Source organism: Cyanistes caeruleus, chromosome 3, assembly GCF_971803275.1.
Source record: "Cyanistes caeruleus chromosome 3, bCyaCae1.hap1.1, whole genome shotgun sequence".
Classification (NCBI taxonomy): Eukaryota; Metazoa; Chordata; class Aves; order Passeriformes; family Paridae; genus Cyanistes; species Cyanistes caeruleus.
This window is the reverse complement of record NC_141703.1, coordinates 16,040,188-16,064,799: the sequence shown is the minus strand read 5'-3', so window position 1 is coordinate 16,064,799 and position 24,612 is coordinate 16,040,188. Positions and strand designations below refer to the sequence as shown.

At 38.9% G+C, this 24,612-nt stretch overlaps 1 protein-coding gene across 4 annotated transcripts in view; it reads right to left on the bottom strand.

The window, feature by feature from the left end:
* The window catches only part of SCML2 (Scm polycomb group protein like 2), a 71,321-nt gene that overhangs the window by 5,568 nt on the left and 41,141 nt on the right, over positions 1-24,612 (bottom strand). For all 4 annotated transcript variants that reach the window (XM_023918440.2, XM_023918439.2, XM_086879983.1 and 1 more), the window contains 5 exons: positions 18,218-18,468; positions 13,045-13,177; positions 10,975-11,178; positions 6,340-6,522; positions 5,194-5,307 (listed from right to left, as the gene is read on the bottom strand). In XM_023918440.2, coding sequence (XP_023774208.1) covers positions 5,194-5,307; positions 6,340-6,522; positions 10,975-11,178; positions 13,045-13,177; positions 18,218-18,468 — 885 coding nt within the window. The remainder of the gene's footprint in view (positions 1-5,193; positions 5,308-6,339; positions 6,523-10,974; positions 11,179-13,044; positions 13,178-18,217; positions 18,469-24,612) is intronic.

The window sequence follows — 24,612 nt, the reverse complement described above, 5'->3', positions numbered from 1 at the left end:
AACAGGTTCAGACAGAGGTATGTACCATTATTAAAAGGGAAGAGGTCTCAGGCAAAGCCACACAAGGCTGTGAGTGCCTGGCACACTAACGTAACATGTTTTTGACCACCCTGCTTAATCTACACGCAGCTTTTTGCATAGGGCAGGGTTTCAGGGTCTCTAACTGAAGACTCTGGAAAGTTAAAGATAAAGGTAAATTACTGAACTCATGGAGCAAGTAAAAAAAAAGTCTCAGGTAGGGAGTATAACAATATTTTAATTCTCATGCCTTTTAAGCTAATTGATACCCTACAAAAGACAAACAACATCCACTCAGAAGACTTGTGAACTTTTAAAATCTGAGTGGAGTTCAGCACGTCCCTTCCCCTGGCCTGTGAGACAGAAGCCAGGTTTGCTCGATTACTGAAAATTCCACTCCCATTCAGCCCAATTCAGGTCTGTTTGAGAGAAGCATGCTACGTGAGGAAAAAAACCCAAAACAAATCAACAGGAACACCACTTCATTCTCTAGCAATCATAGATATTCCCCTCCGTTTGCATCAGGCCAATATCTAGCATGAGAAAGAAGTTGGAAGCATGATGTACAAATCTGTATGAAACAAATGCTGCTTTGGCAGGAGAGTTAAAAGCTGGAAAAATATAGTTAACAGGTTCACAGAAGTGTAAGCCCCACACTATCATCTTGAAAATAACTCTACTGAAGTTATAAAACATATGCTAGTGAGCCAGCATATTCTTTGGAATAAGAGCTGGTATGCTCTGCAAAACAAGTTCCTGAAATAAGCTTTTTACTACCCTTCTTATATGAAAACTTCCAGGAATTTCTTGGGCAAATGCCTAATTAAAACCAAAGGAAGTGTATTTTCCTAAAAAACCCAGTCAGCTTCTCAAGCACACTTTCAACTTGCTTCATGAGGTCTCAGGTTCTCAGTCTGGATCCTGTTTAAAGTGTAGTACAGTGAAGAGCCATTATGTGTATTTTGACCTTCAAAGAGCATAACCCTGAAAGGGAATTAAAGGCTCTCAGAGAGCCAGCTCCATACTTAGTGAATTCAGTAAGGCAAGACCATAGAATCACAGAATGGAACCACAGAATTGTTTCTGCTGGAAAAAGCCACGATGACCATTGTTAACTCAGTACCAGTGTGTTCACCACTGAGCCACATCTACATGTCTTTTAAATACCCCCAGGGATGGTGACTCAACCCTGGGCAGCCTGTTCCAATGCTTGACAAGCCTTTTGTGAAGAAGTTTTTCCTACCCAATTTGAACTTCTCCATGTGCAACTTGAGGCCATTTCCTCTTGTCCTGTCGCTTGGGAGAAGCGTTAGATGGGAGAAGATATGAATTCCCATGTCCCAATAACTTCCTTTCACATAACTGTAGAGCACAATAAGGTGAAAGAGGTGAGCACTCACACCAGCTCCCTCAGTACTCCTGGGTAGATTCTATACGGTCCCAGAGACTTGTGCATGTCTTTAGTGCTGACCATTTTCCCTTGGACTGGGGGGACTTCAGTCTGCTTCCCATCCCTATCTTCCAGTTCAGGATGTTGGGTACAGAGAACAACTGATCTTAGTACTAAAGACAGAGGAAAAGGAGGAATGAAGTACTTCAAACACCCTTCCTCAAACTTTGTCACTTTGTTCCCCTCCACATCCAACAAAGGCTTGAGATTCTCCTTAGCCCTCTCCCGACTGCTGAGAAAAATGAGACAAAAACTTTCTTGCCTTTTATGGCAGTAGACAGATTAAGTTCTATTTGGGCTTTAACCTTGCTAATTTTCACCCTAAATAACCTAATCCTTGTAGTCCTTCTGATTTTCCAGCCCCTTCTTCCAAAGGTCCTTTTTTTTCCTGAGTTCTAGCCAAACCTTTCTGTTCAACCAGGACAGTCTTCTGTGCAAGCTTGTCTTTCAGCATGTGAGGACAGCCTGCTCCTGGTATCTGTATGTCCTGCATTCCTGGACTTCTTTATCTGCAAGGTGATGTAACATCTTTTACAAAATTTGATAGTCATGGAATAAAGAAGCTTTTATGGATACAAGTCCTTCTCCTTCATATAAATAACTTTCAAAATAACCACTGCAAAACCTTCTAGTTTGTCAGACCTGAATCACAAAAGCCAAGAAGAAGCTACTGACGTTTTCAAAGAAAACAAACAAGAAAATAAAAGCCTTTATATTTCTCAGAAGTACTTACAGCAACTTACCAAGATTAAAAACAAAAGGTATCATTGCACAGAATCTCAGAGAGACTTTTAAGAGATTAAGTCAATAATGCACACTATAAAATTTAAAAGTAGCCAACCAAGGGAAAATTAGAGCTGCAGAGAATAAAACCACATCTCAGTCCAAGGCCAAAATGCAGAGGTGATACCTTAAACTGTTACAGCAAAGCTGAATATAGGAGCATAAGGTTTAATTGACTGAACCTGTAGATTCAGACTTCAGAAGTCTTGAAAGGTAGGATGAAACAATGGAGACAACACTCCCCAGCAGAGAGTTTCAGCTGGAGTATTCAAGCATGTATCAGCCAACACCATGTAAAATATTAAGAAAAAACATTTTTTAAGTTTTTATAGTACACTAGCATGAATCCAAATATAGGTTGTTTATTTGGGTTTTTTAAATAATTGGTTTACATTATCTTTGTCAAGGTATCAGTAGAAAAAAGATACTAAAAACTGCAAAAAGAACTTAATTGTATTCATTCCAATTATATCCCAGATTTCTCTCTGATGTTATATATGCTGAAGAAAATACTAGGTTTGGGAAAGATCAACTGCTTTTTTTCTCCAAGATATCAGTATTTGAATTTATCTTACTGTAAATTCTAAACTCATATGCACAAGGTAGAAAAGCTGGCATATTTCCCATCGTTTTTCAGGGACGGCTTTCTGTTCAGTAGCTATAGTATTCAATCCACTTTCTATCCATCCATCCATTTAGCTTCTCTACAAAAAAAAATGCAGCAAAATTGGCTTCTAGCAAATGGAGCATTGCAATCCATGGAGTGACAAAGTTCGCCTACCTCAGCATTTTGAGCAGCTGTGAATAACAGAGGTATGGAAAGAGATGGGAGGTTCCACTGCAGAATGCCTGACCTCTGGGTAGATTAATGAAAGGCCAGTAAGAGGCCTTAAGTTTCAAATGCAGGGATGACAGCAGACTGTTTAGGCACTGAAGCCTTAGCAGGAACTGGATGTTTTGTTTTCTTGAGGCTCTTCTGGGAATTAGAAGCCAGTTGTTCTGTCTCATACATAACAAAATGATGTAATTGGACAACAGAGTAGGAACACTCTGTTTTCAGGGAAAGGGAGTCTGAGTTACTCCTCCTCCTTTATCTTTCATAACTTTAAGAAGAAACTGTTAGTGAGCAAGAAAGGCAGCAAAATCTGCAAAGCATATCCCTGAGCAGATCAGAAGGAAAACGAGCTGTTTGAAAGACTGTTTCCCACAATTACTCCATTTTGCCTTCAAATGATATTTCAAAACAACTATTTTAAGACAACTGTGTCTCAATGGAACCAGAACTTTTTGGGGGCAGATCTTTCTTGTTAACCAACCCATGACTGACCGCTACAAAATTGCCTCCAGATTTTCAGCAGAGGACATTGCCCTAATGGGAAACACACAATGCTAGAGAACACTTTGCCTGTTAAAATGCACAGAGTACAAATTCAAACCTCTGAAACCATGGAAAAACACTTATTTTAATTATTTTTTATTCAAGTAACTGTGTTTTACAATGAACTACTGATCTTAAAATGTATTTTAAAGGGTACACTGACTCCATCTGTAAAAGATCTACTAGGAAACAAGGAATAAAAAACAGTATGTGCACTCATGTTTACTTCAGTAAGATTACTTACAAGATACTGCAGATTTACTTAAAAATTTGTTTTGCTCAAAATGAAACAACTTAATTTGAGTGTTATTAAGTGCTCCACACTTATTAAGTTAGTACCAGAAATATAACTTAGATGTACAGTATATCTCTGGAATTAAACCAGAGCTTCTTTTGTGAAGAAACAGAATTCAATAATCAATGCAGAACTGTGTATAATAACAGCTACAGGAAATATAAAGATGTGAATATGTTACATATACACAAAATAATAAGATGTATAATTTTAAATAAGCTACCATTTGGAACATATTAATTTTACATCCTTTTCTGCTTTAACTGTAGTCTTATGGCTTTTTAATATGCACAGAAGAGATATCCTGCCCCCACTCATGGTAATAGATACAAAATAATTTCAAGATCGCAAACAAAAAGAAAGAAAAAAGGAGGAAAAATAATGAATCCTCATTATACTTCAAAAAAGCCTTTGGAAATGATGCGCAAATGTCTCGCTGCAAGAGGAAGTATGTATCAGATGGGCTAAGTCAGTATCATCAACTTACAGGTCTTCACCAGTGAAGTAGCAAATACTGAACCATTCTGCTGTGTCTCTCTCAGTGACATTTAAATCTAGATGCTTTACTTCATGTCTGAGGCAGACTAAGACTAGACACAGTTACTGCAGCTGAGCTGCAGCACAGGAGAAACTGTTATTGTATCTGTGAACTACACCAACCTAAGAGCAAGCTGCCACAGGGAGGCCACAGCGCTCCCCTGGCCATGGCTGCCTTCCACTCAACCCTTCCTTGTGCTCTTCTAAGTCCACAGCGAGTCACTCCAGAGAAGTAAAATATGACTCTTCACCAGAATGTCTTCTGTGCTTTTGCTCACTGCTTCAACTCACTACGCAGCCAGGGAAAGGGAGCAGGGACAAGGAGGCAAGGAAGCAGCACAACTGCCACTGGCAACTAGCCATAAACTCAGGTGAATTGTATCATGAAGCTGCATACTACCTCACTTAATGAACTTAGCCTAGAGTTAAGAGTTGCTTCCAAGGCAATTGGTTTTCTGCTCAGTAGCCCCACATGAAGCAGGAGGCTTCATCTGTAACCTGTGTGTCTGAGCCACTTCACAGAAAAGGCTGCAGGTTTAGGAGAAGCACTGCTGGAATTTGCAGTTCTTAAGTGCAAAATCTGTGCCAATGATCAATAATTAACATGCTTCCACCCTGACCTGTCAAAGGTTAGAGTCAAACCAGACATATATGCTGCACTCAGTCCTTTTCAACTGGAAATACTGAAACCATAAATAATCCTCATATATAATTCTGACATAATGTAATTACCTTCAGATGGATGAGCATCGTTTCTGGGAAGCTTAGGGGAAAGAGGAGCAGTGTATGGTGGAGAGTCCTGAGGGTATCGTTTAGCACTCCTGTTTTCAGGTATTTCTTCTTTGGCTGTGAAGAGGAAAAGTCACTACCTATTATTCTAGCTCATGGGCTTATAAAGCTGCTCATGGGGCAAGTCCAGAGACAGAAGCAAAGACAGACATCAGCCATTCACCAGGCTAGAGTTCCACTTCCTGTTTCACACAGACTCAGTCACTTCAAAACAAAACTTCAAACTGAATTACCTTGACCCTGTCTACTTTCCTGAACAGTTAAAACTAAAAACTTTCATATGAAAGATAGAATTATAAACATAATTTCTCCACTGGAAGGAGGAAAAAGAATTTTCTACAGCAGCACCTGAAACACAGACTCAGCTATCAAACAGCTCGGAGGAAACTTCATTCCCAATACAAATCTTGTGAAATTGTCTTGACAACACGGCTATCCCAGCTGTGACTTTTGGCTTCAGCTGGGACTACACCAGGTCCTGCAAACAATCTGTTGGGACATCTTGGGCAAGTAATTTCATCTCCCCTTCACTCTATGTTCCTGGTCCAGCAAACGTATTAGACTATCACAGAATTTCACAAGCAGCCAATTTCACAAGTTTTTCTTCTAGATGACTGGACTGTACATAGTACAATGTAAAATTTTTCAAGCCACCCCTAAGTAAGGTGAAAAGAGAAAGAAAAGACTTTGTACTTGTGTTGGAAGGGTTAGACTGAATTCCCTTTCAGGGCAAGTGCCTTCTCACAGACAGAAAGCATCTTTTGGTAAGTTTATTTTATGAGCTGAACATAAATTTAACAAATGAAATGTGAAGTTTTGAGCTTGTCTTTTTAGCAGTATCAAGTGGTAAAGTACATATGTTTTCTGGCTTGCCTACAAGGAGAAGTTTGCTGAACAAAATTATTTCTGCACATGTGGTATGACCTATCCATTACTGTCAAAGCACTTTTACACTGGAACCAATTCACTAAGAACTGAAGTGTATTAATTTCAAGCAATTCATGTCACAAACTAAAAAGTCACATTTCATAAAGTCCCCACATTTCTCAAAAATATCACCACTTGAAAATAACAAATGATTAACAGTACCTGGCTTATTCCTATCGTACTCCATGGGACTATGTGCACATCCCATGTAAGGGCTGAAAGGCTGGCTACTGAAGAGATTATCGCACTGCAGACTGTGGCAGAGTTTCTCCAAGAAGCGTAGGACAAACGATGCACTGTTTACAGAAGGAAGATTGATGGCATGCTTTTCCCCATCAAAGGAAGCTGTGAATAAGCAGATTATGTCAAACACCCCCCAAGCATCATGAAGCATAGTAAAATACCATCGTTAACTTAAAGGAGAAGACATCCAGACTTGATTTAAACCATGCAAGACATGAGAGGTGTAAACAATCATTCTGATAGTTTAAAAAATTTATATCCAAAGGACCAATTTCATCATCCACTGGATCCATGTTAGTTTAAATTTGCTCTATGGGAACTTAGTTTAATAAAATAATTTTGGATTCACACCAGCATAACAAAACTTACAACTACTCCCTCACCACCAAAACTTTATGTGGAATTTCCATCACTTATAAAGCTCTTTACCAACTATTTGCAGGAGACAGCACAAGAAAGACCCTTTACAATACATGCTGAAAAAAATCCCCCAAAATCCTCAAAAAAAAAAATCAACAAAAAGGCCAAACACTTCTTAAAAAACAAAAACAAAACACCAAAAACAAAAACCCAAAACGAAACAAAAATAACCCCCAAAAAACAAAAGAAAAAACCAAGCATGAATAAATGAAACTAATAATTTTAGTATTTTTTTTTCTCAGTTTCTAGCTGAATGGAGAATACTTGTGGTAAGGTGCTGGCATCCACTACCACTGAAATTCTGACTCAGAAACTGTTTTGCCATTTGGTATTTTATCACTAGAGAAATCTGTCCTGCTGTCAACACTGCAGTGGTCAAGCTCTCATTTATTTCAACAGGAGTTAGGTGGCAGAGATACCACAGCAGCCACAAATGGATCTGTTGTCTTTTAAACTGAGTGATTACAAAGAGCCTGGACATGTGCTTATGTCTTTTCCTTGTTGACCTCTTTTCTTGCCTCAAACAGTGTGGCAGCTGAGGATATTTTACTTTTTTGTGAAAATTAGTAAGGTTTGGAAAAGACTCAGTACTACAGATACATGGATAAATAACCATTACATCAGCTGAAACTTTTAGTTACTTGTGATTAGGAATACTTCAGAACAAAGCAGGAACAAACTTGTAATTTAAGCTTAGGGCTGAAAAGAAGTGGCATAAACACCAGGTTTATGAATCAATTTGTCTTTTTGGTTTTCAGCCTGTCATGCAGCTTTCTGTTGTTAACATAAGTTTCGAAATGATAAGCAGAGCTTTAAAGGATCACATTTTGTTGGTAGCAGATGCTTTAAAAAAAAGAAAAAGAAAAAAGAAAAAGAAAAAAGCTAGAAATGACAAGAAAGCCTTTATTCACAGATCTGAATTAAGGAACATTTCCATATTGTGTTACAAAAGAGACAGATAATATACACAAAACCAAAGAAAATGCCTAAGTCTAGCATATTTTAGGCTTCCTTAGAAAATCTGAAGTGTCAATTACTTAAACTGTTGATGTAAAGAAGCTTCTGATTAGAGTTAATCTGAGTTAACCAGCCAGCATCAACAACTATGTGCTGCCTCTCCCATCTGCTTTCATGACAGACTGACCAGCACAAGTGCTTGAAGTTTAAGAGTCAGTACTACAGGACCGAAGTGTTTCCAAGGCCTATTAGGTTTTTTCCAGGCTCCAATGTCCAAATGAAATGCTAATGACTAACAGTCCCACATGTGGCTCAGACACAAAGCCCTCTACATCCTGTTTGGGGAAGAGGTCTCCAAAGGCAAATTTTTGTTTGGAACTCAACCAGTTCTGGAGAGCAAATGGGCTGTGAGAACATAGCTTGACCTTACGACAAATTTACTGCAAGGTAGTAGTCAGCTACAGCAGAAGTTTAAAATGCTCTAGAATAGCCTTATGGATCTTCCTATATGGCCTTTGGGGAAATGACATAGTCTATACCCCTTAACTTCCTGTTTTGAAAAAAACATTGAAAAGAGCAATGTTACTCAAGAGTTGTCAGGAGGATAAAACAAGAAACAGCTGAGGTGCTGTGACTGCCCCAGTGAAATATTCCATTATAAAAATCCACAAATAAAGATTCTGTGCAAATACAGCTCCCCTGGACTCTTAAGACCTGAGGGCAACCATACAAACTCCAACCAAGGGTGTCCAAACAGATCCACAGGCTCAACTGTCTATGCTGCTTGAGAAAAACATAAGCATCTTACTTCACTGATAAATGTCAGGGGTAAAAATAAAAAGGAGTACCTCTGAGGTGCAGTAACTTCAATTTTAATGACATATAAACAAGGAACTGGAGCTTGCATGTGCAACCCCAGCCCTCAGGATGAATACTCATTTCTTCACCTTCCATTCTTTAAGTATGTTTTAGATACTGGGTTCAAGCTGGGAGAAAGACTGAGAATGAAACAATCGGAGAAATGTGTTTTTCTGATAGTGACGGAACTCATCCAAGAGTCTGATTTTAATTCTCTGCTTGAAAAAATTTATCTAAGCCTCAATCTATTTCATCCCACCAAATACCAAAGTGTCTGTGCTACAAAGAGAAAAAAGGGGCTGACACCACCACCATTAGTGGGCTTGCTAATCAAGCCTTTAATTTCCTTTCTGTTTCACTGCCTGAGTTGAAAGCTTATGCATTAAGCAAAAATAAAATAGTTTGTGTCTTTGTTTGAGAAAGAAAAGATGGAAAAATCCTAAATTTAATTTTATTGAAAACAATTCTTTCCTTTGGCAGCTCAACCAAAAGAACCCACTAATTATTCCATGTATTCTAGCAAGATTATTTTATCCATGTCCTCATCAGCACACAGTTTCCGCCTACGGCAGGTATAATACTTTCTATAAAAGCATCAGTTCACAAAAGACTTAGATTTCTTTGCTTATTCTTTGCCACAACATTTTTTTTTTCTTGACAGTCTGAAAAAAAAACCCCAAACAAATCCTGAACAACAAGCCACCCTCCAAATCCACTTTAAAACAAAAAAGCTACAACAGTAGTTCCTTATTTTATTCTACTATTGCTTCCCTCTTCTTCCTTACTATTCATGTGCACAGCTACACGTAATGTGCTACATTCATCTAAGTCATATTTTATGCTTCACAAAATTTATCACACATAAATTTTTGATAAAATGAGAGGAGTGTTTGCTCAGCCACTTCTCAGCTACCTGTTTGACAAGCCAAGGAGAAGCAAGAGCTCAAGTACACTAGAAACCCACCGGGGCCTTGTGGCTCACTATCAGCCAGACCAGAACTCTGCTTCCGGAGCAGTCCACATCACCAGGTTACTCCAATCAAGAATACAGGCCTTGGGGTGAAGCCAGGTGCACAACAGTAAATCCTTTTTGTACAGAATTTTTGAATGCAAACAAGCCACAACTACATAAGGAATCTGAGATTCCTCTCTCCTGTCTGAAATTATTATTTTCAATTATTCAGTCACAGCCCAGAGATACCACTGACCTGTGATTTAGCCCCTCATGATAAACAATCACAAATAGCATACTGGCAATGAATATCTCAGAGCATTTTGCTCTAGAAAATTGACTTGTCTGAAATAGGTACAGCAAGGTATTAATAATATAACAGAAGTTCATATAAATTGAAAAAATAAAGCAGTACCAGTTTCAAAACCACATATATACAATACCATTAAACCTGTACTGCACAGAAGAGAAACAGCATCCATTTTGAGCACAAACTCAGGGAGATGCCTATGCAAGGCTCACTGTAGCTCTGCCATACACGGGTTGGGGTGCTGCTCTTTAAATACAGTTAGATAGCAGCATCTTTTTGAGTACTTAACTGAACCTCTATTCCACCAATCATCTTTCACATCTGGTGTTAATGTAAAGAGATTAAAGTAATTCCAAATCTTTTACTGCCACTGATGGAATTATTTATTGATGTGCTGTTATACATAGAAGATTTCCTAGCCCAGATGGAAAAATTGTCAAGCAGCAGCTATTCAGATAGAGACAGAGAGATAATTTTATCTTCAGGCCTGCCATCAATATGTAATAGAAATAAATCTATTCCATAATAGGTGACATAGGTGGATGAAGAATGACCTAAGATGCTGCTGCAGTTCTGGGGAATGGGGTAAGGGAAGCAGCAGCAATTTTAACATGTGGAATCACTTGCCTGGAAGCTAAACAGATTAGTTTGAGATTTGTCACCCACTTGGTTAATGCTTTAAGAACACAAACACCATGCATGGATAAGATTATATGAATGGCTTGAACTAATAAAGATGATTATTTCACTTGTAGTGAGTTTACTTGACAAATGTTTGGCTACAGATGCTAAATAAGCTACACAAGCTCTACTTAGAGTAAGAAACTATTATTCTGCATTTTTAATTTAAACACTGCTATTGCTATATTTTATTTAGATTTAAATAACTGTTCAAATCACTTTGAACTCAGAGTAAGATAAATCATACATCAATGTTCACACCTGTGTTTACACAGCTATAAAAGTTATATAAATTAATTGCAGCTACTTCAGTTCTTCTGCCCTATCTCTAGTTCAACAAGTAAAGAAACAAAAGAAACAGAGCATCTTCACATACCAGTTATCATTTCCCCTCCATGATGACCAGATTTCAGAAATCCAAAGACTGTTTTGGCTTGATAGGCACAATCCACACAAGCCTGTACAGCCTGCTGAAGTACCACATTGACAGGACCTGGTCCAAAATGGTCTGGAAGCTGCTGAACTTTCTTCTTATCCAGGTGAGGCCCAGAATTTCCATGTTTGTTCACATAAACACACACTGAAAAGGTATAAGCCATATTTACTGCCAAGGAACCAAGATATGTTTCCAAGTCAGAAGTGCAAATTGTCATTTTAGTTTTACTCTTGCAGAAAAGTTATACTAGTCAACTCAAGAAGCTGAGCATGCACACATACTTTCAGAGCATGCAGAAACTGCTCTTCTACCAAGGTCCTCCTGACTGAATCCTAAACTCACTTTTTTTTCTTGCTTTCTGAAGCCCCCTTCTACCTCACTAATGTAACAAAGCTGACATGATCTGTGCTTGTGTTCTGATTAATCTCTGCTTATACACTAACTCCAGTAAAGTACAAATTACTGGTAGGTACTCCAAACTACCAAGTCAAAATTCTACAAAGTAGGCCTTACCAAGCTACTGCCTAAATTTTTTCCTATTTGAGAAGCTGCAACAAAGAGAATTCTGTGTTATATACCTGCCACTGCTGCTCATTCTGAAGCAGCCGTATGGCACTAACATATACATCACACAGAGCGGCTACCAAAGGCCTGTAGCTTCAAAAGCCCTGAACCACTCACAGGATTTCCACACCACAATGTGGCCATGTCTGCTAAATAAACACTTTACAAACACTGTAAGGTGGTTTAAAGTGTAGCACAAAACAATCATACAGGATTTTTGTAACTACTTTTTAAAGAGACAATGTGAAACTGTCTTCCAAAACAACTGCCAAGGCAAAAGAATGTGGGAAACATGAAAATTATGATGATTTTTTTTTTTTTTTCCTTGTTAATCCTGGCTGCCACATGACCAAGAATGCACCCAAAGACATTATTACAGCTTAATGAAAAAATGTGCCTCTGTGGTGACTGAGAAATCTAAACATTCTATTACACAAAAGACTGACGTATTTTCTGAACTGTAGCTTAATTTCAGATAAAAACCCTGAGCTTTTAAAAATGAAGTATTTCTACAAGAGTTTTAATGCTGCTATAATGTCTTTGTACATATCTGTTTACTCTCTGATGTCTGAAAATTGAAGGAAATCTATTTGTACAAATAATCAAAGCTACAAATCAACAATAATAGTATGGCATTTTCTCTCTGGGCTCAACAACAACTTCCTTGCAAAAGGTTTATTTTCCTAGGAAAAAGTACGTGTTTTCCCCTCATCCATGACTGAAATCTGGTGTAAGAAGAGCCTGACAACTTCTATAAACAGATTTTAAATGTTAAGAAAGCGCCCCGAGCAAAATTATCATGATTTATGGAGATTTTAGAAAGTTCTGAGATTTCAGCTGACAATATATGAATTGCTTCACTATAGGGTTACCAGTTCATCAATGGGTGAGTTCATTTACTAGCTTATTTCTTTTCTGTCAATCCTTTTCAAAACACATTTCATTATATTTAGAGGCAAAAAAAAAAAATTAAAAAGCAACCATGAGGAAAGAGGAATGTATTCCTTCTGGTTGCCATTACTGTGTTTTAACAGAGTTGTTTCTTTTCATGTAAGGCTATATAGAGATAAAATCTCCATTTTGTTACATTACAGTACAGCTTGCATGGGATCAGAATATTTTATGTGCTTTTAGCTACATTTATTCCCATTTCATACACTAAGGAGTGGGACAGACATGAATGAACTGTACAGTTTCCTTCTTCACATGGGAACAAACTGCCAGGTCTAGCAGATCTATCAAAAGTCCCTGTGCCCAAGTACTTATTGCTATAATGTGGGCATCAAGATACTAGCTCTGAAAAGTAACACTGGCTCCTACAAATATCTTTAAAAAACAAGGCAGGTGGATAATGATTTACAGTAATAAGTTTGCAGCACACTCTTCATAAAATTAAACTGCGTGACTGGGAGCCATCTCATATATTTTTTTTCCTTTGTCTTTTACCTGTGGATATAACTGCTGCAGTTGCACCAGACAAACTGATTCCATCTTTAAGTATCTGGGTAGTGCCATTTTCCCCCTCAGGAGATGACTGAGAAGGAGATGTAGGAGTCACTTGTTCTGGCAAGATTTTTTTCTGTTAAGAGAAAAAAAAAAAACAGAGTCAAAATGTTTAATGTTTTTTAAGGAGTCTGCACAACCTTTCTGCTATCAGTTACCATCTTAATGAATGTGTGTGGTTCCTTACTAGAAAAGTACCACACACAGCAGAGAAGGGAAAGTTCAGGAAAGGAAGACCAGAAACTGTCAATTTGCAATTACAGCTACTTTAGTAATGCAGGAGACAACAAATGCCTTAGAAATGAACCCATCTTTACCTAAAAAGTGGGAAAATAAACAGCTTTATATACTAATTCATGACTCTTCTAAAAATCTTAGGAAGAGGTATTTTGGGGTTTTTTCCTGCCCATGCCCTTTCAGCTGGGTTTATCACAGCTCAAGTAAGTTAGTTGGGCTGTGTATGTATTGCCATAAAAAACCTAAGTCACATCTTGGTGTCAACATTACAGTGCACCTGTATCTTCCCTCAGCTTGTTTCAAAGGGGTTGAAATTCTCACTTCCAGGAGTTTTCAGGTGCTTCACGCAAGATACCAAGTAAGCCTGTAGTTACAATCCAGTCATGCTGGTTGCCAAAACCTTTTCCTTTCCCAAAGCAAACTTATTTGTAGCTTATCATACGACAGATAACCAGAGTTCAGAGCACAGTGGTTTAGAGATTGGTCCATGTGCATTACCTTCTCCACCTAAGGAAAAGAGAATTTTGTTGTAATTTGTTTGGGCTGCAATTTAGAAAAGAGATGTGCACTTGGAAAACATTTCACAGAATCATAGAATATGCTGAGCTGGAAGGGACCCAAAAGGATCATTGAGTCCAACTCCTGCCCCTGTACAGGACACCCCTAAGAGTCACACCAGGTTCCTGAGAGTGGGAAAACACTTCTCAAGTTCAGTCAGACTTAGTGCTGCAACCACTTCCCTGGGGAACCTGTTCCAGTGCCCAATCACCATCTGGGTGAAGAACCTTCTCCTGACATCCAACCTAAACCTTCTCTGGCAGAGCTGCCATTCCCTTGGGTTCTTTCACTGGTCTCCAGAGAAGAGATCAGTGACATGTTTTGACATACTATGAAAATACATTGAAATAAAAGAAATAATAAATCAGAGTTCAGCACTTCACCACTTATTCTTGCATGAGAACAGATTACATTTTGACTCTCTTACCTAGCAAAAATTAGGAATGTAAGAGATTACCCAAGGTCTTCACACTGCTGAATGCAGCAGAGACTTGTGGTCATGTGGTAAGGATTCACCATTAAAACAGAAATAAATAATAATAAATAATAATAAATAAATAATAGTGAAGTAAAAATTCTGTTGATTTTCCAAGAAAGGCTAAGCCCTCTTCCATTTAGTAGTATTTATCCTTTACACTTTTAGAATCAGCCTATTTTCTAAGTAATGTATTGAAAACCATGTAGAAAGCAATCAGAATATATACCTTCCTAAAAGAAGCAGTGCTTTACTTCTTCACACCTAGAAAGAATAAATTAACTTCCCTCTGAAATTCAGGGCACTTTAAAGAAAAATTCTGTGCCACTTGCAGTTTGGAGAAGATAAGCTAGAGAAAGTACTTGACAATACGGCACTGGGTGGGATCACCATGAACATAAGGAATAGACTGCCAAGACTTGGCACTGCATTGTGAATGAGATGAGGTGGCACAGGTGGCACAGAACCAAGGAGTGATGTATCACTTGTCAGGAACTGACCATTTATCTTAACACTGGATGATAGAAAGGTCTCCATTCTTAATACAGAGGAAAAGAATGTACTTGGGAAGATTGAGGTTTTGATCTGAAGTCCAGTGTTCCTGAAGGCCCCCTGTAGGAGGGATTTTTGCAGGGGAGACAGTTTTCTTTTACCACACTACCACTAAAAATGGGTGGTTGAATTGAGGGAAAAGATGAGAAAATGGGGAAAAATATAGCCATAAAAACAAAATACAAACACTAAACTAAGAGGAACCATCCACTCTCCACACCAATGCACACGTGTGGTGAGACTAGCTGGCTGTTTCCTACCTTCTCCCTCGGAAGGTAATATAGCACACGATGCTTCCTCAGCTGAGGCTCTCATTTTGCAACTCCCCAGTGACAGGTAGCCAGCTGCGAGCCCAGAGCCGTGTTGTTCCATGGGAAAGGCCACAGCCCCAGCAGGAGTGGGCACAGTGGCTTGGTCTGGCCTCTGCCAGCTGGGAGGGCACACCAGCTCTCTCTGCCTGCAGAGAGCAGGGCTCACAGCTTGTTCCATCAGGACAACTTCAGCAGCTCCACCATCATGCTTAAAAACTCTTTCTGTGGGGCTGAATTAACAGCTGGTACCCACACTCAGACCAAGGGGTTTCCTCAAGAAATTCTGAAAGGAATTCTTTGCACTGTTATGTAAAGTGAACTTTTAAAATTATAATGAAAGAGATATACACAGGTTTCATCTTTATTATAAGAGGGTAGAAACATATAGTGCGAGCTGTGAGAAACAAATGAAAAAAAAAATCCAACATGCATCTCATACTTACAATGCTTAGAAAAATTTTAAATAAAGGATGAAAATGATGCAACATCTCAACATTTCTAGCTGTATAATAATAGTTAATATCTGCAAAATGATAAAACTGCAGCATAACAAACCTAAAGGGGCAAAGAAATTCAAACAACTCTGCAGAGAGACAGGCCGATACCAATGTTCCTAAATACACTAAATAGCTAGTTCACACTTGAAACACAACCATTTAGTTCAGCATCTGGAGGTTTGTTTTTTTTTGCAGCAGTCTAGTGGGGTGCATGGAAGAATAAAGGCCCTTTCAAGCCTCTAGGCACATACCACTTGCATATTGCATACATACAGTGAGGTGTACAGGCTGTATGGCTGCACTTCATGTCAGACACACCCTGTCTGCACAACTCCCACAAAGCCCCACTTCCTCTCTTTACCCTTATGCTAACAGGTGTAATAGTCCAAAGAAAAGTTTGCACATATGTATAACATCCTGGCAATTTAACCACTTACCAAAGCAGTAACAGCCTTCTGTGAATTCTCAAAAGGAGCTAATTTTTCAAGTTTTTAATGCTAAAGTTAGCGAAGTAAAAAATCCCAAATTAGATATACCAAACCTAGATTTTGCAAAACCTAATTCTCCGTTGCTTGGTCCCACAGAGGAAATCAGGAGCACATAGAGGTACCTCAGATTTGCTGCCTCAGGAGAGGGAATGTCAGCACTAACACCCACTCCACAAAGAGTGCCCTGAAGCCCTCATGTGTCAAATGCTCCAAGCAGACACTTTCAGACACCCAGAGCCCAGAAGCCTCTTCTAACAGCAAGGTGCCTCCAACTGCTGTTTCAAAACATAAAGCCTCTCAATTTCTTTTTAATGAGAGCTAGAGGACAAAATTCTTACATGCAAGTAATTCTTACGTGCATGTGGCACAACCTGCCACACCTGAATGTTAAGATATGACAGTCCTGTATTCAATGCTGTCCTTTAAAGCCCTGTTCAGACTTATGAAGAGCACCCCACCCACCAGCTAAACCTCAATAGGAGCACCTTTCTCCTCTTTAATCTCTGTTGCTGTGCATTTTTACACACCAAGTAAGAGAGAAACAAAACTGGAGACCAATTCCTGTTTGTGGAATTTCCAATCAGTAGCCTAGCAGTTTGGATGTCTGACTGCAAGGGGTAGGCAGCAGGGAAGAGTACTCAGCTTTCAATTTGTGGTCCCCAAAATCATTTTGTATCTTGTGATCATATTTTCAACAAAGTGCTGCTTCCAGTTTCAAACTAGAGCTTTTGGCTATGTTCTAATAATAATATTGCTTCATTAGCATTTCACATTGATCAGCATGATCACTGGAAGGGAGAATCCCCACCTTGCCATCACTCCACCTCTTCCCACATATAATTAGGAATAGACCCCACAGCCCACACTGATACTGACTGCAGGAGAAAAGCCCCAAAACTTCTACTTTTTGATTCTTGTGAGGAGGAAAGAGGGATGGACATAAACCTCTGCGCCCAAAAAAAAACCACCAGGAAAAAGCACTGCCCCCCACCTTCTCACTAGTGCTAATGCAAAGCAGGAAGGAGTACAAGAACAGACTCAAAGTGCCTGAGGAAAGATATTGCAGGATTGCTACTCTTCTTGGACAGCCTGTTGTGCATGAGCAAGCCTCAGAAAATAGACTGTACTTCCATGGCAATCCAAATTGCCCAAAGTCTACCCTGCTGTGATCCTACTCTTCCTTGCAGCCGCTGTAGCATTTGTGCTTTTTTGGGGTGGAGCAGACAAAGAAGGAAGTAGGAGGGATGGATGCCATGCTAGCTGTCTACCAGTTGAGCTCCCTGAACTGGCTCACTTGGAGATTGCTCATCCACCAGCGCTGGTGTCAGGGACAGTGGGAAATGGGGTGAGGTGACAGCAGTTCCAATGTGTACCTGAAAAACAGCTCCACCAGAGTTGAAGCTGGAGGCAGCTGCCAACACTCCAGGTCTGACTCAGCTGGGCAGAGAGAAAGGCGTCATGCCTTTCAGACCAGGGCAGAATTAGGCCCACATCAAGAGAAAAAGAAGCTTCCTGCTTCATGCTAGTAGAAGCTCCAGGATTAGGGGGTATCCAAGAGATTCATCTGGCAAATCCCGCTGTATGCTTAAGAAACCTAAATTACGTAATAAAGCCCTCACTATTTTTAATTCTTTGTTTCTAAACCTGAAACAAAACCCAAAAAAACAAAAACCGCAAGCTATATATATGGTTCAGTAACAAACTAACCCAAACTGAAAAGCTTAAAGGCTTTCCTGTCTCTCTATTTCAGAACAGCATTTTTCAACACCAATTACTCACCCATAAATTAAACAGTAATCTTGTTTGGGAATAAAATAATCCACAGGAGTTTATACTAAAATATTCCAGAAGAGCTATTCTAAGTTTTTTCTTGTAATCAGTTGCTGAAAACAGTAAAGCCCTGAAGGCTGAAGAGAAGACAGAAAATTAAGTAATAATAATAAAAAAACTCACTACAAAATTTTGCAATATAAAGTAAAGTAGTAGATAAGGACTAACCTTTTTTCCAGGTTTTAAACTTTTTTTCCTTGTTTTAGGATTTTCAGTATGAGAGGTGCTTTTTGTCAGGGGAATATTTTTAGGAGACCTGCCCTTCTTGGGAACTGCAGACTGTCCAGGGGGTTTGCCCCGACCTGGTTTCCTGCCCCGCTGCGCTGGTACTGGAGCAGATTTCTGTGGAGACTGCATTGAACGCCGGGTCACTTTGGAAGGGGAAGATTGGATTTTTGCACTGCTCTTTGTAATGGAAACTGAGGAAAAACAAAAACAAAAGGGAAGGGGGGGAAAACCTCAAAATGAACAATGGAAAGCAACTTTTCTAACAAAGGCTTAAAAAAATAAAAGTGTACTGCACAATTTACATTGTAAAATGAATATACTTTTTACTTTGAACTTAAGTGGTTGGTATGAAACTATAGAACTTCATAAAAGTCAAAGAGAGAACTCTTTGTACCCATTTTTTAGAGGGACTTCCCTAAGAGAAAAACATTCAAATAAAAATTGTGAAAAAAACCCCAATAATTAATCCACTCACCTTATAAATGCTTCCCATAATTTAATTATAATATTTATAAAGTGCCATTCATCAAGAAGGCCTTCAAAAATACTTCACAAATTATACAGCCTATAGTACATCCCTTTTCTGCTAAGAGTAGTTTCCACAATTACAAGACATCCAAACTACTTCTAGGGAGCTACAAAACAACTTTGAGCAGCAAAGAAAATCATCCCAGTGACAAGGAGAAACTGTTGGAAGGCAAAATCTCTTTAATGACTATTTGTCTGAGATGCTGGTTTAGCAAGTTAAGCTCACATAACCATACCCAGATTTTTCTACCTGGTACCATTTCTAAGAAGGGATTCCAAAAATCAAACACAAAGTATCATTTTTCTTCATTCTTAACACTGATGTGATTTTCTCCCATTAGATGGGTTAATCTCCCATCCCAATCCAATATGGGCTCCCAACAGATATCCCCTTGGATATGTTCCAATATGCACATGATGTGACAGAACTATAATCTGGTGTAAGGCTCTAAGATGTAACCAGATTTCATTAAATTAAAACTTCCTAGTGAACAGGTCTTTTCCACCCAACTCACTCTCTTCTGAAATAATGATTTTTTTTTTTTAACAATTCCCCTCCCAATGGACAGATCAGAACACCAAAGGATGCTGAACAGAACATTTTTCATTTAGGATATATCCTCAATGAAAAGGTGCACTGCACCATGCTACAGCAGCACCTGTGGCCAACAAAAAGCAAATACTAAGTCCCTGTGGCCAACAAATGCTCCATTTTGTTGGCCCAACCGCTGGTAGGCAGACATAAGCTGCAGGACAGGGAAGTCAAAGATGAAATAGGAAATTTTTTTGACATCAAACCACGACTGTGTTGGTCACCAGTGCCTGATTCAATGCACTAATTCATACTGGAAACGAAGCATAGGAGCTGTTCATTCTGGATTTTTGTGAATTTGGAATCTTCCTTCCCTATAAATATTAGTATGTTGAAGCTTTCTGGTGAGCAAGTAAAATAAAAAACAAAACAAAACGACAACAAAACCCCCAAAAAGATACTTTTGAAGTGAGAGATTGAGAAAATAAAATATTCAAAGATTGAGAAACAGTTTTAATGTCTAGCTCCATGAATTATATTCAACTCAAAGAGTCCAGCACCCTGCTTTACAGCTGTTCCTTTAACTCTGTATCTTTATTCAGGAGTTAACTGTTATTAAGCATTTGCAATAGAAAATGCTACTGTAAGATGAAATACACACTGCATACAGACCTCTTATAAAATACAAGTACTACTGACACACATTTCTAAAGCAGTAGGAGCATTTACATACATTGCTATTTGCCTGATTCAGTTACTAATCTAATATTCCTAAATGGCAGTTCAGAAAAAATCTCTTTATTATGGCTGGTTGCAATCCTAATACATCAAATGTAGACCTGATATCCCTAGATATCTGAGAAGGACAACCTTCTGGATGTACAAAGTGATCACTTTCCTTTTATTTATGTGTGCCAAAACATATTTTCATATGCAATGACAACTTAAAATAAGATGAACAGAATTTTAACCAAATGCTGGCACAGCATTACTCTTATGTTCCTGAATTGCTGAACAACAACTCACATTAAGCTGTATATCTGGAAAGCAAAATGGTATCAATGGTATGCTGTACAATACAATACTACATATTGCATTATACTTACAGCAATATAAAATGCAGCTATTTTTACTTGTGCCACACAGCTATGCATAGAACAAAACAATCATGACCTTGTAAAGAAACGTTGTTTAACAAATTCTTTGTGCTTCTGCGTATACTGAAACCTACCAAATGCATCTCTATTCTCGCACAGTAAAGACACAGCTGTTGTTAAATACATGCTACTTTCAAGTCAACAGGTTCTAGGAGCACAGGTAAGAGATTTGGACACTGGGCAATCCCTAGTCCCTTCCAGAAGGACATTTACCAGACAAAGAGTAACAATGCAAACAGTTCCAGCCACTTCATGCTGCCCTCTTGAACCACACGCATCAAGCACTATCTTATCTCACCATCTTCCTACCTGTATATGCCAGAGGACCAAATATGAGCAGCATTAACCATTAAGGGGGCAGGGGGAATCAGGTCCCACTTGCTATTTTTCCTTCTGCCTAGGGCTGAAGCTGCTTTTTTTAATAGGCAGAACTGCAACAAAGCCCATGCTGCCTGGGCAGCCTCCCGGAGACAGCAGCAAATGAGGAAGCTGCTATTTGCATTTGTTGATTTAAGAGAGGATGGGGGGAGTACAAGGAGTGGGAGACTGCTAAAGTAATTCCCATATTGTCTGCAGGCTGTATTGACAGTGATCATCAGTCACCTGCTCATACTTCCCTCACCCCGGCCTTCAGAGGGAGACCAAAGGTTACACTGGGTCACAGGATCTGGGGGGAAATGAAAAGACATGCAAAATCAAGCTGCCAACCCACTGCATCTGTAGACAGAGTTATCCCCACTAGGCCACATGTTCCAAAAACTAAGACATTTTAATAGTCTCATGAGAACTTGTTAAAATATAACGATGAAGAGAATAGAAAGGAAAAATGCCAAGCTCTGCTTGCAATTACTGCAGTATTTAGCTGGGATATTTACAACCAAAAAAGCACATTTGCCTTTTGAGGATGCTGCTTTGCATCACAAAGGCCCTTTCATTTGCACAAACAAAATCAAGCATTTGTGTCATGTTGCTCATCTACACAAATATCCACCACTCCAGTTTCAGGAATGGGATGCATTGCATGACTTTCCTTCCCAAATATCTTGTTTTTAGACAAAACCTGTACAAGCACCCTCAATAACTGAAGATCAGTGGTCACACTACACAGACATACTTTACCGTAGAAATGTTAGCTATTAAGCGCTGCTTTCAAAGTTCATGGAGTTCTAGTTCTGCCATGTTTGTGAGGGCTATGGGTATATAGCCCTTCATGCAATTCACAGCTTTCATACTTCTCTTTCAAAACATTCTTGCTTTTTTCCCCCCAAACGGTTCCATAAGAATCCCAACACCTGCAAACTTTGCATTTAATGTAAGAGAAACTCCAAATCCTGTATCTTGGAATTCACAACCTGGAGACGCATGGCCACAACTCAGTCCCTAGCTGAAACAAGCAGATCCACTGCAATCAGCTGAGCTTATCTGCATGAAAAGGACCCAAAAGGTTACACCTTCCATGAGGGCAAAACTCTGCTTTGTAGAAGCAGAAAAACTGCCCAGACACAGGGAGAACTGAAGAATTTGACCCCAGAATATCATCACCAAGATCTCTTGCCAGAATAAGTAAGATATTTAAGACAACTGTGAAATCTGAAGCTACTGAAACCTCCACTACTTGGGAAGGGGATGGAACAGATGACAGCTGAAAAGCCTGAATTCTCATGCAATTCTAATTAGTAAAATTCCCTCAAATAATCAGCAGTGACAGTTTCACTCCGTGTTTTTATGGAAAGCAGGGGAAAAAAAGGTTCAGATTTGTAATATTTAAACATTATAAATCTCCCATTCAGTTAGTGTCACAGAATAGCAATTACACGACAAGACTTAAAACAGCTAGCTGATGGGAAATTACACAAAACAAGATACACAAAGCAGGGGCTCACTGCCATATATTCTGTGAACACAGAATTGCTACCTGAGGTGATGATGCCAATTAGGCCAGTAAAAAAAGCAGTTCACTTTTAAAACCAGACAGAAATTATCCTATTTGTACTATAGTACTGTTCCTATGCCCCCCAATATATAAACTCAATGTTCCTCTGAAAATACAAAAGCTTGGTCCTTCTGTCATGTACAGACAAGAAAAATGAGGCAAAGAGATTTAGCAACTTACCCTAAATCCATGTGAGCATTCCACAGGAGGCATAATGGAAACATATCTCCTGAATTCTAGCCTGGCGTTTTAACTATAACATTAACCTTCTTTAATACAGTCAGTTATTATCATGATAGTTTTGACAACTGGCAAAGGAAGTGGAAAAGATTAGCAATTTTTCAAAACAGCTTACTGCCAAGGATTATAAAAATGTATGTCCTTATGTCTCAATTGAACAACAGAGCCATACAAAAGCTTAACTATCTGTAATACATTCCACCTCTTCCTATATCTGTGTTTGGATTACTTCTGGTTATGAGGTAGCTTTGAGATAGTAATTGTTATGTTGCTATGATACAAAATCAGTTATACGTCATTATTTTGCTATCTAAAAAGCAACATCACACTTGGAAACTTCAATATCCACCTTGGCAAGACATGGGACACTACAGCTTGAAATTTTCTTCTTTCTAGATTTTAGTTTCTGTTACCAATATAATAAAAAAATAAAAAGTCTCTATCTCCTGCGAAAATTTTTAGCTGACCTTACACAGGACTGAAAGGCAAAATGGAGACTGCCAAGCAATGTAAGACAAAAATGGAAGAAAGAAAAAGCTTTCCTCTCCCAGTGACTTCCCCAGGGAGCGTTGTAGTACCTTCAGTCCCTGAGTCCTTCACCCCAACCCCATTCTGCCACGTTTTCAAGAGGCAGGCAAGAACCAACCACTGAAAAGACCATTTAAGATCCATCAAAACCCACTGCTAATCAAATTAACACACATCACTTCCAAAAAAAACAACCTTTACAAGCTAAGATGGAGCAGGGGATATGTGGGACTTGGGGGGCTTCAGGCAAAACAAAACAAAGACTCCTGTAGGATCTTTTCAGTTAGTCCCCAGAAACCAAGTATCGTGAAGCACCAGCTCCTAGTCTCACTCTTCAACAAGAGTTGCCGTTGCAACCACATTAGCAAAAAACCTGGACAAACCTCAACAAAAGAAAAACAACTCTATTTTGTATTTTGTCAATAATCTGGAAGGAAGGAAGGAAGACAAGGAAGAGAGCAAGCAAATAACTCAAACTATCAAAACAGCATCAACTTGAGTTACCTGAACTTAAACGTGCTGCTGCTGAATCTGTCAGTAAGCCTGGCAAAGTCCAGCTCTACACATTGAGTACAAATTTAACAACCTGACTTTTCACCCAATCATAACTGATTCTGCCATGGTTTTGACATTATTTTTCCCCAAACAGCATAAGCAGGATGAAAGGTGGGCCCAAAATGAGACAATAAAATGCAACAAGCTCCCAGGGAAGAAAAAAAGACCCAGAGAGCATGGATAGTACAATGCCAGAGTTTGTTTTGTCTCAGCAGCTGAGTGACAGCACTGATACTCTGGACAGAGCTTATGCCTATTAACACAGATTTGGAAAACATCCACTCAATTCTATCCACTAGTAGGGCACCACAACCATTTGCTGTGGCTTGGCACTAGGTTAGTAACTCTTACTGCTTAGTTCCCACAGGAGTAGGGTCTTTTATTACTCAAGCTGCAGGTGGGAGGTCTGTACAGTAGTACAACTTTCTGTTTATATACTGAAATACCTACAGTACCCATAAGACCTGAACAAGAGCAAATTAAAAAAAAAACAACTCCATGTAACAGTCAAAAAAATGTGTTGGAGTACTTCCAATTTACAAGAAAATTACAATTACCTAATAAATAAACATGGTAAGATGATGAGGAATCCAGACTTACAATAAGGTCACATCTTTGGGAAAGGTAAAACCTTTATTTTTTCTTAAGTGATTACTGCCCTGTAGCAGCACTATCCAAGCCTTGCTGCAAGATGTCAAGAAATATTAATACCAAATAAGAAAAGCTTAACATTTGAGAGAATGTGGCAAATCAAATTTTAGCCTGAAGCACTGAGGAATTTTTCATGTACAATTCTGAAGACAGCATAAATCTGCTTACTGTATGTGCCTGATTTGACTACTGTGTGATCTGCTCACGAAGA